Below are 21,245 nucleotides of genomic sequence, written 5' to 3' on the forward strand. Positions count from 1 at the left end.
ATCATCTATAAATATTGAGATAGATTGAGAATAAATTATTTTGGAACGGGTAACCACTAGGGGAAAAACACCATGTATTCTTGGCATTATTTATTGTTATACTGGTTATATTATACCTCTCTATCGGTTTTGTAACTGGGCATTAATTACCCGTTAATATTAAAAGACAGAAATAATAAAAATTACTACTTCATAAATAGAAATAACACAAGTGTGTAATAAATAATATTTGATAAAAATAAATGGAGAAAGAATTCATAAGAAACAAAATTACATAAATAAAAGTAACACACAAAACTACTTTGTAAATAGAAGTAGCAGCACACTGTAATAAACAACGTTTGATAATAATTAATGGAAAGTATAATAGTTTATTATAGTGTACGAATACGAGTGGGAGTTTGTTTTAAAATCAGTCGTGCTCTAATTAACTTAAAAATCTATATTTGCAATTTACTGTAAATTTAAACGTATTGGAATACAAATATTCGAAACGCTACAGTGTGCAAAGACATTCTCCTTTTTTACTTTCTTCTCAAAAGTACGATATTTGCGGTCGATATATACAGGGTGTTTTTGATTGTAATGGACAAGTTTCGAGAGAGCAAATAGGCACACAAAATAGAATAAATTATTTTCCTTCAAAATGCAGAATATGTAATTTCGTTGTTTATATTTAAATCTATCTATGAACATGCAAAGATTCATCAGGATTACAAGATGTTTCTGGTCAGTTGAACCATTTTATTTATTCCATTAACAAATTACAGAAACTGTTTTCATTTCAGACGTGACTGTATGCTTTTGCAATTTGTCCATGAAAATCAGAGGCCCTCTGTCTCGCGAAAGAATTTTTCAAAAAATTTCTCTTTTTTTTTGTTAATTAAACGTGAAAGTATTGACAATTTTCTTTGATTAATGTTTATTTTGTTGTTCGCTCGGCGGCCGAAGAACGGTGCTTACAGCACCCGCCGTATACCCGGTGTCCATTTGACGGTACAATGTTTTAATTATTACTTTTGCTTCGATACTCTGTGCATTCGATCTCCCATCTTCGCGTTTATCTGTGCTATGGTTCTGTTATTTTCTCTCGTCGCTGGAGCTTTTCTCGTACAGGGATGGAAGCTGTGCTTCTTGAGAATCGTGCGCTGCACGTTGCACCATTATTCGATCAGCACCGATCGCATAGAAAAATAGTACTAAATCGTCATAGGAGCCATACACGCAACGATCTACCTTCGTCCCATTGCAGTAATACATAGACGTATGAAAGTTTTTGTATCGATTCGATGCAAAATATTTTAAAAGTATACCCACGTAGGTACAACTAGCAAAGTGTTCATATTCAACATTGCCTATCATTATCATAAAATTGTAATATATTTGTATATATTATAAAATATGTAAAATATTTCATCGTCAGAAGTATAAGTACGACTAACAAACTGTAAATAAAACCATTAATTTCTCCAGTAAATAAAATTGCATTACACTATGTGTACACATAGGTGTGTGACAATTAAATTTTGAACGATTCGATGTAAAATATTTCAGAAATATACGTGCAACAACAAAGTGTCTACATTTATAATAAAACTTTAAAGTGAAATTTCTCGAGAAAACAAAATTGTATGTATTGTATACATTGTGTGAATGACAATTAAATTCGATGTAAAATATTTCGGAATCATATGCGACTGGCAAAGTGTTTACATTCAACATTGTCTATATTTATAACTAGATTACAAAGCGAAATTTTTAAAGAAAATAAATTTTGTCACGCTATGTGTATACTAAAAATGATACCCAGCGATGTACATACACATCTACTCTCCTTGTCGCGTTTATCATTATCGTTCGAATAATCGTATCAACGAAGGGTGTAGAAACTGTTGGAGGAATCGTTGCGTCTGTGGCCCCTATAAGGGAGGCATGGCAAGAAATATTCAACGCGAACTTCCGGCACGAGCGTAGCCCGTGTAGTAGCTCGCACGTGGATACAATTTCCTTTCGGAATGGGTGACTGTTTGAGCGTTCGTTTCACATTGTGTGCTGAACGTTAATTACAGTTTGCCAGAGAAGAATGGTCGGGACGCGTGTTACGCATGAAGGGAACGGGAGAAATGAAATTACATATTCCGGCGTGTTTAAACGTTATTAATGTGGAGCGTTGCTCGTGAAATTATTACGCTATCGCCATTTTCGACGGAACGTTAGACAAGTGGTGCGAATTTATTTTATTCATTTTCAATCGTAAATTATATATTAGGGACGAGTGGTTTAGCGATAACGAAAAGTTCGTACGTTTTTATTCACAATAAATTAAATGATTTTATTTTCTTCTTTTTTAATCGTAACTTATATAGAACGTTCGACCAACCTTGAAAAAAATTTTAATGGGGGATTCTAGAGACCAAACTAAGACGAGAATCAAGAATACTAATACATTGATTGAGGCTTCGTTAAAAAGTTATTAATGTTCATAATTCTGCCTGTAGAACTGCAATAGGTTAAGGCAGATCAGTCCTAGTGGTTCTCACTCACAAAACTGTGAGGCTGTCTTTAAACGTTAATAACTTTTTAACGAAGCCTCAATCAACAAATTGGTATTCTTGATTTTCGCCTTATTTTGGTCTCTAGAATCTCCCATTAAAATTTTTTTATATTAGGAGAGAGACATTTTGCTGATAGTTGATAATTATATTAAAAGTCACTCTGTCTCGAAAGGATTATTTATTTAATAGGAACTGGAAGCGTATCGATTATTCGTCAGATTCAACATTTCTTGCCATGTTTCCACTCTTAATTACATGTGCTTTTTGTGTCACCATTATTAATAACAAAACGTTTTCTTTTCCACATTCTTGGCTTCCCACAGGATTCACATGTAAGTAGACACACGTTTCGCCTTCATTTTCATTATTCGTGCAAAACATTTTACCATATATTTTGAACGAAAAGCAAACTGAGTTTGCTACGGCTTTTGGTAGTTGTGTACTTTGCGTAGTGTGAAGCAATTAGTTTCGCGCATCAGACGTTAATTCGAATTAGAGTTTGCTACGTAGAACGCTGTTTCTGGGTTGACAGTGTTTATGGGCGGTGACGGAAGAAGATGTACGTTAATAATTCAAACTCATTTTCTCCTCAAACGTTTAGAATAGAATGACGCTACGGTAAGTCGGTTCAGATAGGATTTCAACGTCGTCGCGATGAAATTTCGAAAGAATTCGATTATCGTCATAATTAATGGGATTCGGAGTGCCCTGGAATATATTGTATATTTAAAAATCTTGATTCATTAATAATAAACGAAATATAATTTCAAGCACGATCTCCACTATCTGTCCCAAATGTTTTCGACTTTCAAAATAAAATAACTATAAATATAAAACCATTTAATAATAATTTAACTGTATAAATAAAATTTTATCCATATTAAATCCTGTGTGTTGGAACAAAATTCATTCGATATTATTTCTTTTCTGTTTCGGATCTATACAAAATCTATCCGCGTATCAAAATTAATTTATTTAATACGCACTATTATAAGTCAATTAAATAAAAATTAATTTATATTAATTTTCTAACGTGAAACACTGGGATTGATTTACAGAGTGTTTCTCGTTAATTTTGCAGGGAATTTTTTCGAAGAATTTCGATAGCAATCGACGAGTCAGACCTTTCGAGCATGTAACAATGCTCGTTCCGTAATATTCGGAATACGATACATCGATAGGTCAGCGTATTACATATATCCCGTATCGAGAAATTTCATTTCGAGACACGCGTTAAATTTAACAGCCCAAAGGTCAAAGCGTCGGGTTTAGATAATGTCAAATGCTATTCGGTCACCGTCTTTGTGCGCACTGTCCACCATTTTCTGTCAATGTACGCGGACGTTGCGAACGCATATCAATAATCGATCGACAATTACAGACACGGACAATCAGCGTGTCATTATCAACATGAAGGACGATAACGATGAGCTGCCGTACTTCATAAATCGACCTCTGCCAATGCAAGCGGTCGTACAGCTGAATGCGCCACCGAATACTCATGTGTTTACCCTTCAAGCCCGAGATCCTGACACCGACAGCAGTATTCACTACTTCATCGTACGAGATCGAAGTACGTATTGAATTCGATATTACAATCTTACAAGAAAAGGGCACGAACTATGCGACTTGGATTTTAATACATTTTTGTAGAACGATAGCAAAGAGACTACTTTGGACGTGTATAAAAAATTAGGTGTAACTATTCAATAGTTTTTAAAATATAAACAATTAAAGTTACGTATACAGATGGATATGTGAGCCGTTTATTTTGAAAGTGGCCTAACTCCATTTTACAATTTTTTCCGGTTACCATGGTTACATGTACAACTTCATGATATTTATCAGTACAGCATTTCAGGTTGCTTATATTCCGAGCAAATACGATAATTGTTGACACATAAGTTTTCAGAGTTAGTTCAATAATTGAACCGTGTAGTTTGAAAGTGGCCTAACTCCATTTATACTTAAATCAAGATATTTAATGTTTACATGTACGTTTGGGATGAAACTATTGCATTCAGAGGTGCTCAAGAAATTGTTTCATGCATCCTAAAACATGTTAAAAATTTAAGAAGTGAAAGACACATTATAGCTTACAGTGACATGTGCGCCGGGCAAAATAGAAACATTAAAGTAGCTTTAATGTGGTTAAAAATTGTCGAAACTTTGAAAAATAATGTGGAAATCATAGATCACAAATTTTTAATATCAGGACATTCGTTTTTACCAAATGATAGAGATTTTGGCGTGGTAGAAATGTCATTAAAAAAAAATAATTTACTGTTCGTTCCCCGAGATTATTACAAGATTATTAAAAAGTGTCAGAAAGGTAATAATTTTATTGTAAATGAAATGAGACAAGAAGATTTTGTATCAACAAAATTATTCGAAGACGCAATTTTTAAAAGGGTAAAGAATTCTGATGGAGAATCAATAAACTGGTTAAAAATATGTTGGATGCGTTTTATCAGAAATGAACCGTATAAAATTTTCTATAAGACATCAATGAATGAGAATGAAAATTTTAAAGTCCTGAATTTATTACCACGTCGGGGTAGACCAAGAAAGTTCGAAAATATTGTATTGACACCACTGTATAAAAATATCAAACAAATTACAACAGCAAAATTCAAGGACATAACTGACCTATTACGATATATACCACCGGAACATCATGATTCCTTCAAATCCCTTTCACACGCACAAGATGTAGATGAGTAGTAAATTGTTTTGTAATAAATTTATGTATGTAATTTTGTACGTTATGTAGTTAAAAAATGTTTTGAATGGCATAAATTATGTTTCCAAAGTGTTTTAAAGATATGTAAAATAAATTCAGTATTGTTTTTTTCAATTTGAAGCATCTTAAATTATGTTGAATGGACTTGGGCACCTTCAAATTTTATAATGAATCTGGTTGTTAATTTTGAAAGTGGCCTAACTCCATTCTTGATAAGAAAACGCATATTATTCACTTAATAATTGCCACTATTTTAATAGGAACTATAAATTTAACACCCTTAGATACACTTAAGCAGTATGATTCATTAGTATCCTATACGTATATTTTTAAATTCATTGAAACGCAAACCCTTAAATATCTCGATTTGAAGATAAATGGACTAAGGCCACTTTCAAAATATTATTTTAAATTGAGGTCAAATTATTTTAAGTTGAGGTTTGAGTGGCGGTGACTATCGATAAGATTCGTTGTTAGGCGGTTGTCTCGTCGGAGATGACAGTTGTTTTGGCGCCTTAGAAAATTTGAATTTTAAATTCTTTTTTTAGAATATTCAAATATAACTTTGTGTTGGAAAAAGGAATGATTTCGATGTGCCTGCTATAGCAATTCATATCTGTTGGACATAAATTCCTGCTTGAAATATATTTTCTACACGAATAATAAAAATAGACAATCGAATGATTCTTAACAGATGGGAGGGGTCTGTAAGAGAATTTATCCTCGATCGAATAGCGTTGTTCTGTTCTTCCATTACATAGAAACGGTTTCAGTCCCCCCAAGAACTGCTTTTCGTGAAATACTTATGGATTCTTTCCATGAAAGATTGAACCTCTCATTCGACGCCAAGTGCCACGGAATTATCCGACTGAAAAATAAATGGCTACCGTTTTGCTTGCAGCTGGAGGTCGTTTCGAGGTAGACGAGAAATCCGGAGTTCTACGCACCCGAGGGACCGATTTGTTTCAGTTGGACATGGAATACGTTCTGTACGTGAAAGCGGAGGATCAAAACGGCCGTATAGATGAGAGGCGTTTTCAGTCGACTCCTGAGGCACGCCTATCGATCGTAGGTGGAAAACGCGCACCGCAGTTCTATATGGAGGCATACGAGGCTGAGATACCGGAAAACCAGAAGAAAGACTCCGAGTGAGTTATAAAAAGAAAAGTTTTTCTTAAGTTATTTAGTAACCGGGGATGAGAAATGGATTTCATACGAAAATCCTCGGTAAAAACGTTGCTGAATGATAACAGACTTTACAGGAAGAAGTAGATAAACGATCCAGGGCAAGTGTATTTACTAAAACTACGCCTCGTAAATATAAACTGCTCATTACTAAATGGGAACAAAATAAACTGAAGTTCTTCTTCTTATTTCTAGTAGGAAAGATTGATGAAACTATGGAGATTTCGCTCGCTGTCTAATTTTATAAATGCATCGTTTCTCAACAATCTTCGCTACTATATCATAGAATGAGAACACTCTTTATAAACATTTTACTTACATGCTATCGACGGCAAACTAAGAAACTGTAATCTTGTCCTGGAAATAAATTGTATTTAATGTTTTTGGTAACTTGGTTCGCTATCATCTTTGAAAATACGCTTCTTTTTAAACAGTGTTTATGCTGTTAAATAAATATGCGAATCAGTCAGAATCCTAGCACAAACCAAACGTTATTATATTTATATTATTTCTGCATTCTGTTAGCAATTTTTCTTAAGTGGCAATTAGAGAAATTTGGGATAAATACAAGTCTCGTTGTCAGCTAACGAATCGTACCTTCTGATTCGTTTCAGTATCATATCGGTGAAGGCAAAATCATTCGCCGATCGTGAAATCCGGTACACCTTGAAGGCGCAAGGTCAAGGCGCAGCTGGAACGTTCAATATCGGGCCAACTTCCGGCATCGTGAAGCTCGCTAAAGAATTAGACTTCGAAGATTTACGTCATCCTAACGTCTATTCTCTCATAGTAACAGCTACGGAGGATTCTGGTGGTTTTTCCACGACAGTCGAGGTACCTTATCTTTGTTTTTCTTACCTAGCTTCAATCAATTGCAACGACAAAATTTACGAATAAACATTTGACTGATTTTATTATCAGGTTGTTATTTAAGTTCTGACTATAACATAAGATTGTAGTGCCCATGCATAAAGTTGTAGTTTAATCCTTTTAAACAACTTGTATACAAAATTACATTATTATTGATGTCACCACGTTTTCAGTTGTCAATTCGAGTGTCGGACGTGAACGACAATGCGCCAAAGTTCGAGTTGCCCGATTACCAGGCTCACAACGTGGACGAGGACATTTCGTTGGGTTCGAGTATAATAAAAGTGAAAGCAACGGATGCAGATTCCGGAATTAACGCGGAAATAGAGTATCTTGTATCCGACGACCACTTCAGCGTGAATTCGAACGGGATCATCGTTAATAATAAGCAGCTCGACGCGGACAACAACAACGCGTACTACGAATTTGTTGTCACAGCCAGAGACAAAGGTGTATTTATACTTTCAAAATTACTCCAAGTAATTTCGGGATACAAAAATGTTAGCATTTTTGAACGTGTTATTTTTTACTCTGCAAACATAATAAATAAATTTTGTTGACATTCCATGACTAGGTAAATAAATAAACAACTCTTCTAACGTATCGTTTTATTAGTTAAATTTTACTGTATTTAATTTTTCTACAGATTCAAATTTGAGTTCTAATAGGTTTCATTCTATTTCGAGTATTGCAATCTAAACAATAATATTATAATTAATGTGTGGGTGAAAATTCACTCATAGTATCATTAATGTAAGGGTTAAAAATGGTACTGAAAAGATGAATACAAATTGATAATTCTAGTTCTTTAAATATATTGCATCGTACAAAATTGATAATTCCAGTCTTTTAAATTTTACACCATTTTCATTAGTTTGATAATACAAGCGTTAAAGCCTATATTAATATTATGTTATAAGTAGACTGTTTATGCATTTATGAAAAATTTTAATTCTCAAACAACTACAGAATGCAGTTAATATGGAAAAATATAATTCAAGGGTTGACACAACCCTCTACAAAGCTTCTATTTTATCAATTCCATTAATAAAAATATGAATTTGCATAAAGATCCCCAGTCTACTTATAACTTTCTATCTACTATTTTTTTCGTTCTTCGAATGTATTTTTCCGGCAAGTAATATTGTCAAAAAATTGTTTAGATCTTTCCGACTGACTTTGAACCATTGTTTCAGGCGAGCCTCCCAAAACTGGAACGGCAACGGTACGAATATACACGAAGAACAAGAACGACGAGGAACCAAAATTCTCTCAGCAAGTGTACACGCCGAACGTAGACGAGAACGCTGGGCCAAACACGTTGGTTACAACTGTGGTGGCGTCGGATAAGGACGGTGACAATGTACGGTTTAAATTCGCCGACGGAAACACCACTTGGGGCCAGTTCGTGATCGAGGAGATCACGGGTGTGATCCGACTGCACGGAAAAGCGATCGCGTTGAACAACGACAAATACGAGCTGAATGTGACAGCGTACGACGACGGTGCCTGCTGCCTCAATGGAGATACTACCACGCACGCCAGCACGGCGGTCGTGGTGGTGTTTATCACGGACGTGAACGACAACAAGCCAGTGTTCAACGATTGCAACAAATACAATCCGCAAGTCGAGGAAGGCGCGCCGAACGGTAGCACCGTTATCAAGGTACAGGCTACCGACAAGGACAAAGGTGTCAATGGACAAGTGAAATACTCGATCGTACAACAACCCAATCAGAAGGGTACGAAATTCACCGTGGACGAGGAGACAGGCCAAGTTTTAACGAATAGGGTACGCAAGGAAACTTTAATAGAAATTTAATCAATCGGGATTGTAACCCTCAAGCACACACGCTCAAATACTTAGGTAGATTCAAGTGTCTTTTTTTTTTTAATCGATACGTCAAAGATTTAATAATAACACTGTTAAATTGTCGGATGAGTTTGTACAGTAAAGATGTTTATTAAAAAGTGAAAGATAAAATGAAACATTTTTGGAGAAATTTCATTTTCTTAAAAAAATCATACTTTTTTCTATTGATGAGAGATAAAAGGGTTTTACTATAAAAGTGAGAAGATCATGAGGTGTATTTCATGAAAAAAATATGCTGAAACGACTTGTTGCAAAAACTATATTTATTTTGTAGAATGTAGGTACATGAATATTTACGTTTACGTCGTGACCGTTTTGACATGTTAAAATGAAATTTTTAATAAGAAACAGCGCACGTAATCGTTTGCGGCGTTTAATACAATATCTTAAGTATGAACCAAATTTGTAAAAATTAATTAAAACTGACAAATAAAAATGACGGCCACGAAAACCTGAAAAAGTTGTAAATACTTTAAAATATTAAGGGGAGGCTTCGGTTTAGAAAGCTCGAAGAAGGTCATTTTAAGTTTTCTTTTGCAACAAATTAAATTGTCAAAATGGAAATTATTTACTTTGAAAAGTTTCCCTTCGCTATATAATTCAAATTTTGCATATTGGTTGCAGTATAGTGTTTGCAAATTACTAGTCAAAATATTACTTTAACTACTTAATATTAAAGGTTTTTACAATATAAGAAGCATCTTGACATACTATCGAGTGGGTGTGCTTTCGATAATTGTATTATTTCAAATTGAAATAAAAGAGAAACATAAAATTATTATATTTTGATATTTTCAGGTATTCGATCGCGAAGGAGACGATGGAAAATTTGTATCCGTTACTGTCAAAGCAACGGATCAAGGTGAACCTTCCTTGGAAGGAGTTTGTTCTTTCAATGTTGAAATCACTGATGTCAATGATAACCCACCTCTATTCGACCGTCAGGTGAGTCGACTTATCAAAACCTTAAGAAACAAGCAATCATAGTCAAACCCTACAAAACTTATTTAGAAATTGTATACTAATACATTCGATCCAAACACTAAACATAGCAGTAATTCGAAATCAGACAACTAACTCCGTTTGAAAATTAAAAATAGAAAAAGTAAATTAAAAGTAGAAAAAGAATATTCCGTGGAAAATGATATTAGTATTGTGTTATAGTCACAGTAAAAATTGCAATCGCGAAGAGATGGGGTTGATAGTGATATAGATATACAAAAATAAGTTCAGGATTTTTACTTTATAAATACGTTGCGTCGTGTAGAGTCATGTTTAACCCAGTTTGAAGAACATTCGCGCACGTAATTCAATAGTAGGTTCGTCCGTTCGTCTCATTTGCATTCAACGCAAGTTTCATTTGTACAATTTTCTATTATTTCCTGGCGCAGGGAAATTCAACGAAGCGTCAGTTGATGCGTTTATGATCTCGAGTAGCAACTATCAGGGAATTCAAACAGACTCATTTGAAAGAAACGCAAATTATAGGCGATCGTGGTTTTCCGCACTTAGTGCGTGGTACAATTGCACGAGAATAAATTAACGAACTTTTGCATTAATGAAAGAGTCTATCCAGTAGTTTCCATATTATTTATTTGTGTAATTGTTATGTGGTATTTCATATAGCACAAACAACGCACGTGGATTCATGAGCATTGATTAACAATATAAATGTTTCAAACTGTTTGTATTTTTAAAGCTTAAACCAGCAATAATTGTTACTCGTAGCAACTAAAATATTGTCCGAGTGGAACCAAATAAAAACTATTATTTAACTTCAATGTGTTTAACTTATTAGATATTTAAAATATAGCAATTGTTGGATAACTACGAGAAACAAGGGACTAAAAGTAATTTTTAAAAGTTCACACTCTGTCTTAGAAAATGCGTGTTAATATTAAACCTACCGGCATTTCATGTATACCCATTCCGAACATGATCGGTCAAATGACTTTCTTTTTCTCTATTACGAGGTAATGTACTTTTAATTTTTGCATTATACGTATAAAAAGTTGTGTTTTGATGTTTATTCGTAAAATATTCTTCTCTTTTATGTTAAAAAATTATTTAATTTTCATCGGATAGAAGATAAAACGTCCTTGAAAACGAAATTTGTTCCAAGTCGATACCGTAGTTAGTTCCAGAAAGAACAATTATTTAAGAAAAAGTGCTGGCTAGTAATTACGCAAACATCCTGTATTTAAATTCATTTTGAATTAAATAAATGATTTATGGTCTAATTTTATCATACACTAGTCGTACGATCAGTAGGACTTACTGAAACTTCTTTCGGTGTGTAGAGTCAAAGTAAATATTAAAATAAACATAAAAGACAGCATAAATAATAATAGTTGATATGGGTATCGGATAGGGGATGAAATGCCCTTTAAAATGAGCGTTTGTACGAGTCGATAGCTTCATTAGTTCCGGAAATATAAAGATTTTAGTTTCGCGTCGATGCGGTGGCTAGTTTCGGAGATAGGGTTTGTTTACGTTTCGTTGCTGCGTCCGCGCGAGTTCATTGATCTCGCGCGCTTAGATAGTAGACAGTGCGTAGTAAATTCTTGGAAATACTACGCCGGAACTGGGTCACGACAGTCACGTACGCGGGGTAGGTCAGCACCACGCACGTGCGACAAGGAGGTCCGACTCCGCTAGACGAAGACAATGATAGTCGAATTAAAAAAATTACCTTTTACATAAATTACGATATCCGTTAGACTGTTCTAAAACAGTGGAAACTGAAGATTCTCTCCTTTCGTCTTTGCTATACATATATGAGCCGTTTATTTTGAAAGTGGCCTAAGTCCATTTATCTTCAAATCGAGATATTTAAGGGTTTGCGTTTCAATGAATTTAAAAATATACGTATAGGATACTAATGAATCATACTGCTTAAGTGTATCTAAGGGTGTTAAATTTATAGTTCCTATTAAAATAGTGGCAATTATTAAGTGAATAATATGCGTTTTCTTATTAAGAATGGAGTTAGGCCACTTTCAAAATTAACAACCAGATTCATTATAAAATTTGAAGGTGCCCAAGTCCATTCAACATAATTTAAGATGCTTCAAATTGAAAAAAACAATACTGAATTTATTTTACATATCTTTAAAACACTTTGGAAACATAATTTATGCCATTCAAAACATTTTTTAACTACATAACGTACAAAATTACAAACATAAATTTATTACAAAACAATTTACTACTCGTCTACATTTTGTGCGTGTGAAAGGGATTTGAAGAAATCATGATGTTCCGGTGGTATATGTATATCGTAATAGGTCAGTTATGTCCTTGAATTTTGCTGTTGTAATTTGTTTGATATTTTTATACAGTGGTGTCAATACAATATTTTCGAACTTTCTTGGTCTACCCCGACGTGGTAATACATTCAGGACTTTAAAATTTTCATTCTCATTCATTGATGTCTTATAGAAAATTTTATACGGTTCATTTCTGACAAAACGCATCCAACATATTTTTAACCAGTTTATTGATTCTCCATCAGAATTCTTTACCCCTTTAAAAATTGCGTCTTCGAATAATTTTGTTGATACATAATCTTCTTGTCTCGTTTCATTTACAATAAAATTATTACCTTTCCGACACTTTTTAATAATCTTGTAATAATCTCGGGGAACGAACAGTAAATTATTTTTTTTTAATGACATTTCTACCACGCCAAAATCTCTATCATTTGGTAAAAACGAATGTCCTGATATTAAAAATTTGTGATCTATGATTTCCACATTATTTTCCAATGTTTGGACAATTTTTAACCACATTAAAGCTACTTTAATGTCTTTAATTTGCCCGGCGCACATGTCACTGTAAGCTATAAAGTGTCTTTCACTTCTTAAATTTTTAACATGTTTTAGGATGCATGAAACAATTTCTTGCGCACCTCTGGATGCAATAGTTTCATCCCAAACGTACATGTAAACATTAAATATCTTGATTTAAGTATAAATGGAGTTAGGCCACTTTCAAACTACACGGTTCAATTACTGAAGTAACTCTGAAAACTTATGTGTCAAGAATTATCGTATTTGCTCGGAATATAAGCAACCTAAAATTCTTTACTGATAAATATCATGAAGTTGTACATGTAACCATGGTAACCGGAAAAAATTGAAAAATGGAGTTAGGCCACTTTCAAAATAAGCGGCTCATATTTCCTATTTACATCGGAAGTTAACCAGAATTTGGTACCAAATTTTGTCCAGTTTAAATATAAATCATTCAATCGGTCAGATGACTGATCGTGGTAGGCAAGACACTATATATTTTTCTCAGAAAACAAACAATAAGGATAGAAGCGAATATTGTAAAATTCATTGTACGTATACTATAAAAAAGTCGTGAAGTTAAATGGTGTTAAAATAATATTGCGTGTTAGAAATTCTAAACGAAATTTTAAAAATGATCATTTGACCGGTCGCGGTAGGTTTAGTATTAAGGCGTATTAAAAATAATAAAACTTTAGACGCGTGGAATTTCGAAGCTACTACTGTTTTCTCTATAATTGATCCAACGTTAGAAGCGGTAAGGCCTCCCCTTTAAAATGGTTTTGAAGTTATGTCGATCCGACTTTCCGTTTTTGAGATATCGCAATTTATGTACAGGGGTAATTTTTTTAATTCGATTATCTGTTATGCGTCGAACCTTTTTGTCACACGCGCATCGTGCTGACCTACTCCAATCACGTGGCAAATGTAATCGAGTGACGTAATATTTCTAAGTAGGTAAATGAGCTCGCGACGTAAACAATGAAAAGTAAAGAAACGCTTTGAACCCTTGTATCTCCGGAACTAACCATGCGATTAACTTGAAACAAAAATCGTTATATTTCCGGAACTTATTACGCTATCGACTTAAATGAACACTCATTTTAAAGGGCTTTTCATCCTCTATCCAATGGATATATCAACTATTATCATTTACGCTGTCTTCTATGATTAGTGCTTCGATTCTATGGAATCAAAGAAGTTGCAGCAATTTTTGCAAAAACTGGATTATAAATTGTTTATTTAACTGAAAATGAATTTAAATTTATATACAGGATATTTGCATAATTATTAGCTATCATTTTTACGCAGAAAATGGTTTTCTCTGAAACGAACTAGGATCCTATATGTATAATGCAAGCATTAGGAGTACGTTGCCTTGTAAAAGAGAAAAAGAAAGTCATTTGGCCGGTCATGGTAGGAATGGGTATACGTGAAAATTAAGTACATTATAATGAGTGTTGTGAAGTGTCTGTTCTTCGACGCGTCTACAACTAAATTCTCGTCTGTTTACAGAGATACGTAGAAAATGTGAAACAAGACGCGAGTATCGGAACAAACATTTTAAGAGTGTCGGCATCGGACGAAGATGCCGACAATAACGGTGCCATAACCTATTCGCTGAGCTCGCCTAACAATGACCAGGGCTTGGAGTATTTTGAGATTCAACCAGAGTCTGGTTGGATCGTCTTAAAGAAGCCCCTAGACGTGAGTATTCCTATTGGTGATAATCCACGTATGCGTCTCTCTTTAACAGTAACAAGAAAAATCGTTCTCTGGAGGAGTGCAGTGTGTTCTCGAGCAAGGGACATCTGGTTCTTCGATCTTCGATCACCATTTATCGCATCACGAACGTATCGTACAGCGTAAGGCATTATACTTTGGTTCGATAAAACAAGAAACGTGTATTTAATTGGGAACAAAGCGTAATTAAACGTGTTGGGGGGGAAAGCTAATTTGTTACGAAGAACCGATTGGTAGCCGAGAATGCACCGCGCGTTCTCCAACATTTGTGCCCTTGTACTCACACACATATACGTACCTTAGGCTGTCCCTATATGTGAGTGTGTATACACATAATATGATAGAATAATATATTTATAACTGTACTTATACTATATGAATACAAACTTGAGTGTACACCTTCTGCCGATATATTGTACGTTTACGTTGACTTACGTTCTTTAACACGAATCCGTTTTGTTGTTGATCGGATAACTTGTATACAAATATGCGTTTGGTCGGCAATTATTTCTCTAATTATCACTAATATGCAACGAAATGAGTTTCCTTTTTACGGCACATGTATAGAACTTTTTAATTCCCATTGATATGCACAATGTGTTCACTATGGTAAATACTTAGCTATGCCTGATTTCCTCAAACGCTTCATGTACCTGAATCGATCGACCGTTCGGGCTATTTTTGCAACAGAACACTCTCTTTCTGTCTCTCTCATTCTTTCTATCGAGAACATGCTCGCGGCGCGAGTACCTATTGAAATGAAAAACAAAAAATTAATAATCATTATTCCAAATCGAACTTTCGAACACCTCTTGTCCAGTTTTGTTTTTATCGCCGTGGTCGGTCGCCGGCGAACGTCTTCTACTATTTTTCGTTCTCCATTTCTTCTTTTATATACATATGTATGTATATATATATTATATATAAATACTCTTTTTTTATTTTATTTTTTCGTCTAGCTTCCGTTCGATCATTTTCTTTCTTTCTGTTGTTCCTTCAAAACTTCAGTTCGCGTGATCTGTGTTCCCGATTGGCCGAATTATGATTTTGCGTACTCGGGTGAATCTGTCGTTTATTTTCTTTCCACGTTGATTTTTCGCAATTTTTTTCGAACCGGTGAACGTTTGTCGCGCGCCAGGCAAAAGTCGACCGTTGGCGAAACGAGCGTGTGCACTTTTTTCTCACTTTCCATACCTTAGCCAAGAAGAAAGATGTCTGCGTCGAATTTTTGTTCCCCTGTTTCTGTTTTTGTACACGCGTCACAGAGCCGCGGAGAAACAACGGGAAGGAACGAACGAATAACAGAGCAAAAGGAAGGGAAACGATCGATACCCAACTAATTACCTTTAATTATTCTCCTTAAACTAAATACTAATGTGAATGTTTTTCAAAAGGGAAGTGATGTTTTTTGAACTTCCAGGAGCAGGTGGGAACGACATTTTTTGAGCCCCACGTACGGTGTACTTCAACCTCTACGCATTTTGTGGTGCATCAGACATAAACAATTTTTGAAAATGCTTGCATATTTTATATGAATGTGTTTTTGATTCCTTTACAGGAACGGATCTCGCTCTCGCTCCTACATCCTTCCTCTCTGCTCTCTGCTCTCTCTATCTATCTTTTCCCCCACCACCTTCCACATACTCTGTCTCTCGTATAATTTTCATTACAATTTCGTTTTCTTCTGTTCCATTCGTTTCTAAACTTCTAAAATTCACGACTCTCGCGGGTTTTTCTGACCTTTTCCTTTTTGCTTTTTGCAAATGTTCGACAGAATTTTTTTAACGGTTTGCATTTTGTTAAACACGAATATCGAGAGATACGTTCGACTTTTTTTTTTCTAATTTTCGTCCTCTTTCGACGAACTACAATTTTCTCGTTTACTTTGCATTTTGTATATCTCCGATCTTTTTTTGTTCTCGTACCCCTTTACTTTTCGATCTGACGTTTCCCGACTTTCGTCCATCATTTTCCCGCAAACCACGACGTGACTGACAATGAGCCAAAAAAAAAACTAAATAAATAACTAAATATAAATAACAAAAAAGAGAAACGAGAGACATTTTTTGCCGAGAGCGCAATAACAATAAACCGTAAGAAGTCTGTCCGTGGTGTGACATTTTTTCTTCTGTGATTGGGGCGGCATACCATTGTCGTAACGAAACAGAAACTAAAATATGCGGATCTATAATATACACACGACGAGCCAACGTAATAACTAATCCACGGTAAAAACGTCCATCGGTTTTTGAGTGTCGTTATAAACGAAAGAATCAGACGAGGGGTCGTCATAATTTTTTTTCCTTCTCTCTGTAACTCCGACCACATCCTTGATCCACCCTCTTCCCCTCACCGAGCTCTCTATTTTTCTCTCTGTCTGTTTCTGTCTTTCTATCTCTCTCTTAATTTCACGTCACCCTTGTTCCTCCCGATGCCTCTTTAAACGCATTCTTGCTTGCATGTAAATGCCTGCATTGGTTGATTTCGTAAAGGAACTAATTTGAATTTCTTATTGTTTATGTTTGTGTTCATTGCACCATTTACTTTCTTCGGATTTGATGATGACAAAAAAAAGGGCTGTTTTCCAGTAAGTAGGAACTACATTCTTGTGTTTTCACACTTTGCATCGAGAACACAGTATAACGCATTGTTATACCAGCGCAAGAAAAAAAAAAAAAAGAGTATGATATTCGTTGCAGTATACTAGAGCGCCTTTCCGTTCGATTATTGACTGTGTAAAACTTATCGTTTCGATTAATTTTTTTCGCCTCTGTTGTTGTTCTATGATTATTGTCACTCGGAGACGTCACTCTGTTTTTTCTTTTTGTATCGCTATCACTTTCTGTCTCTCTTTCTATCTCTCTGTCTCTTCACTATACTCCGTCTTTGGTCAAGTTTCTTTTTCATTTTTACTTTTGTCAGTAATTTTGATTACCAAATGCGCGCGGGTTGTTTTGTTTATAGTTTCTATCTTTCTTTGATATAACTCGTTCACTCGTGTCATCGCGCATTTTGTTTCTTCTCTCGTCCTGGTCTCGAGCGTATCCGCAGGTGAAGGACCTCTTCGAATGTTTTGCCGATAACGATTTCGCAGACTCCTGCAACACCTTTTAAAACTCAACACCCTTTGGAGATTTATTTATTATTATTACTGTTTTTCTGTTTCGATAAATCGAAAGTCAAAAGACAACAGTTTAGGAGAATCGATTCGTCGATTAATTGGTGCTGATCGTAATCGACGAGCGATGTACTATTTCAAGACGAGATGTTGACACGCTACACACAGGCTAACTCTACTGTTCAGACTCTTGGTTCCTGGTTGGTGATCGACTCACTTAATAACAACCAAAAACCTAAGAAACGGAGTTGCGTCGTTTAATTTGTAGTTAGCGTGCCATCATCTCGACCAACAAACGTTATGCGTTACGTTCAAATTTCTGAGCTTTCGTTTAAGTTAAGAGCTACACGAAATTGCATATTTATCATCGAACGAATTCATATTTCATACTCATCATCCGTCATAAAAATGAACCGTTATCGGCACAGGGGATCGTCTACCACCGTTTTAATTATGATCGTAACAACGATATCGTTTCACGACTGTTTCATTTTAAAGACTGGGGTAAGTATCCCTTACAGGAAATAATGTTCACGTAAAAGAAAAAAACCGACTCGATAATGGCAGAAATTTTCAGGTCGATTTGGCAGACGCGTCGAAGAGATTATGTCTCAAAGAGGTCTGGATAAAGCGGATACACACGAGACTGCATGGTCCTTCACTCTCTTCTATCTCTTTCGTTTACGTTCTCGCGTATTAAAAAAATACCCTCCGGGTCGTCCACGACAGCCGTGACCGCGCTCGTCGCTGAGTGACTTATCGCTTCGTGAAAACGTCAACCGGAAAAAAGCAAAAAAAAAGTAAAAACAAAAAAGAGCGAAAAAAGCAAAAAAAAAAAAAAAAACATCCGCCAACAACAGTCCTGAAAAAGTGTCCTGTGAGTTGACGGTCCAATGTTTTGCCACTAGCGTGACAGCTATCGCCTGCGAGTACGGGCCTCCGACAGAGGGATGCCAGTCTGGCACGCAGACGTGGACGTTGAGTTAGACGTCGTAGACAGAAACAATAAACCACCTGTGTGGGATGCGAATGTATACGGCCCCATTCACATCAAAGAAAATGTCACAGTGGGTACTGTAGTGACGTCGGTGAAAGCCAGGTTTGTATGCCACGACATGACCGAGACAAGACACGTGACATGCCGTGCCGTGCCATGCAATGCTTACTCCCTGTTCTCTGTCTCTCTAGATACACGTCTTTTTTCTGGCCTCGATCCCCTCGTTCTTTACACACCCTCCTTTCGATCTCTATCAGCTACCGTTCGATCCATCTATTCTATCGGTTAAGTGCCGTCACAGTTCTTCATTTACCCCCGTCCGGGCCGTTTCGTAAGTTTTCGACCTTTGGTTACGTTATAGCGTTTTCCTGTTTATTTCGTACATGATGCATTACGGGAGCTGAAGCATGCATGGTCAAGCGCGGCGCGGTAGATCGCTGATTGGTCGGACACTCCTACCTACTTACTACCTACTTACTACTACTGTTACTACAACTACTTACTACCATTACTATTACCACTACTGTCTATCCCTTACTTATGTTAATTGTTACCAATTCGAGGGAGTCGATTCTCTACGGAACGTTTGGGAGTCTGCACCGATGAATCGAATCTGTTTGTCTCTTTGGGAGTTATCGTGCGTCGGTGCGGAAGGGTTCGAACGTGCCGGGCGAACCGGCTTCGACGACTTTAGCGGAAAGAAAATCCTTAGATGTGTACGAGTTCGGAAAACCAGATGCCGGATTGTCCTTAGCGCGATGATCCGTATATATATATACATATATATATATATATAGGGTAGGCGAGGATATAGCGAGAGATCCAGGGTTATTATTTTTCTTTCACGTGCAGCACACGCAGGTACGGAGGCGGGCGCATCACCGATCGCCGGTTCCTTGTCTCAGGGACTTTTTTGCCCGTCCCCCGTATTCAGCACGCTCAGCTTTCAGCTGGCGCTAGTATTCAGCTTTTGCTTAGAGCGTAATCGCGCTAGTAGAGGGCTAAATCGAGGGCAGCGGCTAAACCAGAGGGTCCGGAGAATTGTCCAGCCGGACGGGTACATATGTATAACGAGCTATCGTGTGACACGTGATGATTTAATTGGCTACACCAGGGTGCAAAGCAATGGCAGACGTTACGAAACGAGAACACAAGATTGACACCCCGCGCCAGAGAAAGAACGTTGAAACGTTTGTCGAGAGCTTGGCGCTCGTCCGGAGATAAAAAATACTTACTGCCACGAGTCATTACGCCTGACACTAACGCCATTGTGTTTTGTTCCCGTTTGTTATACACGCGGTCTGGTGTAGCGTGAGATGTACAAGCTGCAGGCGATGGCCCAAGACAAGGGCTACCCGGTCTCGTCGCGAGTGGTGGAGGTTCAGATTGACGTTGTGGACCGTGCGAATAATCCGCCCGTATGGGACCACATAGTGTATGGCCCGATCTACTGTAAAGAGAACATGGCCGTTGGGACTAAAGTTGTGTCTGTTAAAGCCAGGTCTGTCACACTGTTAATGCTCCGTGCGGCTCTGCACGAACCCGCCCTGCACGCAATCTCGTGGCAGTATTGTTCTTGTGCACGTTAATTGATATTGTGTACGATTCCATATACACGCATCTACACACATATATACACACAAACACAGACACGCGTACAGTGATTATGCGGATGAACGACTTTTGACGCGAAACTTTTATCAGAAAGAATCGCTTTGACACGTTCGCTGCCAAATCCCTCGAGTTGTCCACGAAAATGAAACTTAATCTAGATTTAACTTTTTAGCTCGTTAGTGAAACCATGACGCGGCAGCGAACGTGTCAGCGGACCGACCAGATCGTTTTCAGAATTCTTGAACGTCTCGAAACACTCGAAGTCTCTCGTCTACTGCAGGCAGCCGTAAAGAATGTCCCCGAGTGACGTTCTTTTGTTGGTCTTCAGCTTACTCGACACAAAGTTTCGATACCTTCATCCGGGGACATTCTATCCGGCTCTCCAGTATAGTCGTAGAAGCTGTACCAACGCTTGAACGAGTAAAGCAATGTTAACGTAATCTCCTGTTCGCGCAGGCGAACATATTACAATCTAGAATATTTTACGTATAGTTACAACGGCGTTCTCTGGTATTTCGATGCTGTTGCATGCCTCTGTTATACTCGTGCCCCTCGAGAAATACCAACACCGGTTTCGAGTCCTTCAAGTTTATCAAGACTGTCTCGTCCTCTTTTCTATCAAGATTTACAAGTTTCGACGATCATTTGATCGGTGAATTGAACCGCCTATCGCTGCACGCGATACGACAGATGGACACGCATACACGTCAGGTGGTGAGCACAAGTGTTCGTTTTAAGGGGTTAAATGAGAGA

General features: G+C 36.6%; 1 protein-coding gene across 1 annotated transcript in view; it reads left to right on the forward strand.

Moving 5' to 3' along the window:
- Window positions 1-985: 985 nt before the first annotated feature.
- The window catches only part of LOC122400487 (neural-cadherin), a 355,065-nt gene continuing 334,805 nt past the window's right edge, over window positions 986-21,245 (forward strand). The window contains exons 1-10 of the mRNA XM_043401991.1: window positions 986-996; window positions 2,879-2,887; window positions 3,937-4,128; window positions 6,200-6,446; window positions 7,098-7,317; window positions 7,527-7,803; window positions 8,550-9,145; window positions 10,025-10,171; window positions 14,536-14,727; window positions 20,189-20,379. Coding sequence (XP_043257926.1) covers window positions 3,966-4,128; window positions 6,200-6,446; window positions 7,098-7,317; window positions 7,527-7,803; window positions 8,550-9,145; window positions 10,025-10,171; window positions 14,536-14,727; window positions 20,189-20,379 — 2,033 coding nt within the window. The 5' untranslated portion in view covers window positions 986-996; window positions 2,879-2,887; window positions 3,937-3,965. The remainder of the gene's footprint in view (window positions 997-2,878; window positions 2,888-3,936; window positions 4,129-6,199; window positions 6,447-7,097; window positions 7,318-7,526; window positions 7,804-8,549; window positions 9,146-10,024; window positions 10,172-14,535; window positions 14,728-20,188; window positions 20,380-21,245) is intronic.

This window comes from Colletes gigas, unplaced genomic scaffold, assembly GCF_013123115.1.
Source record: "Colletes gigas isolate AHSC1104 unplaced genomic scaffold, ASM1312311v1 Colletes_gigas_Sc00018, whole genome shotgun sequence".
Taxonomy (NCBI): Eukaryota; Metazoa; Arthropoda; class Insecta; order Hymenoptera; family Colletidae; genus Colletes; species Colletes gigas.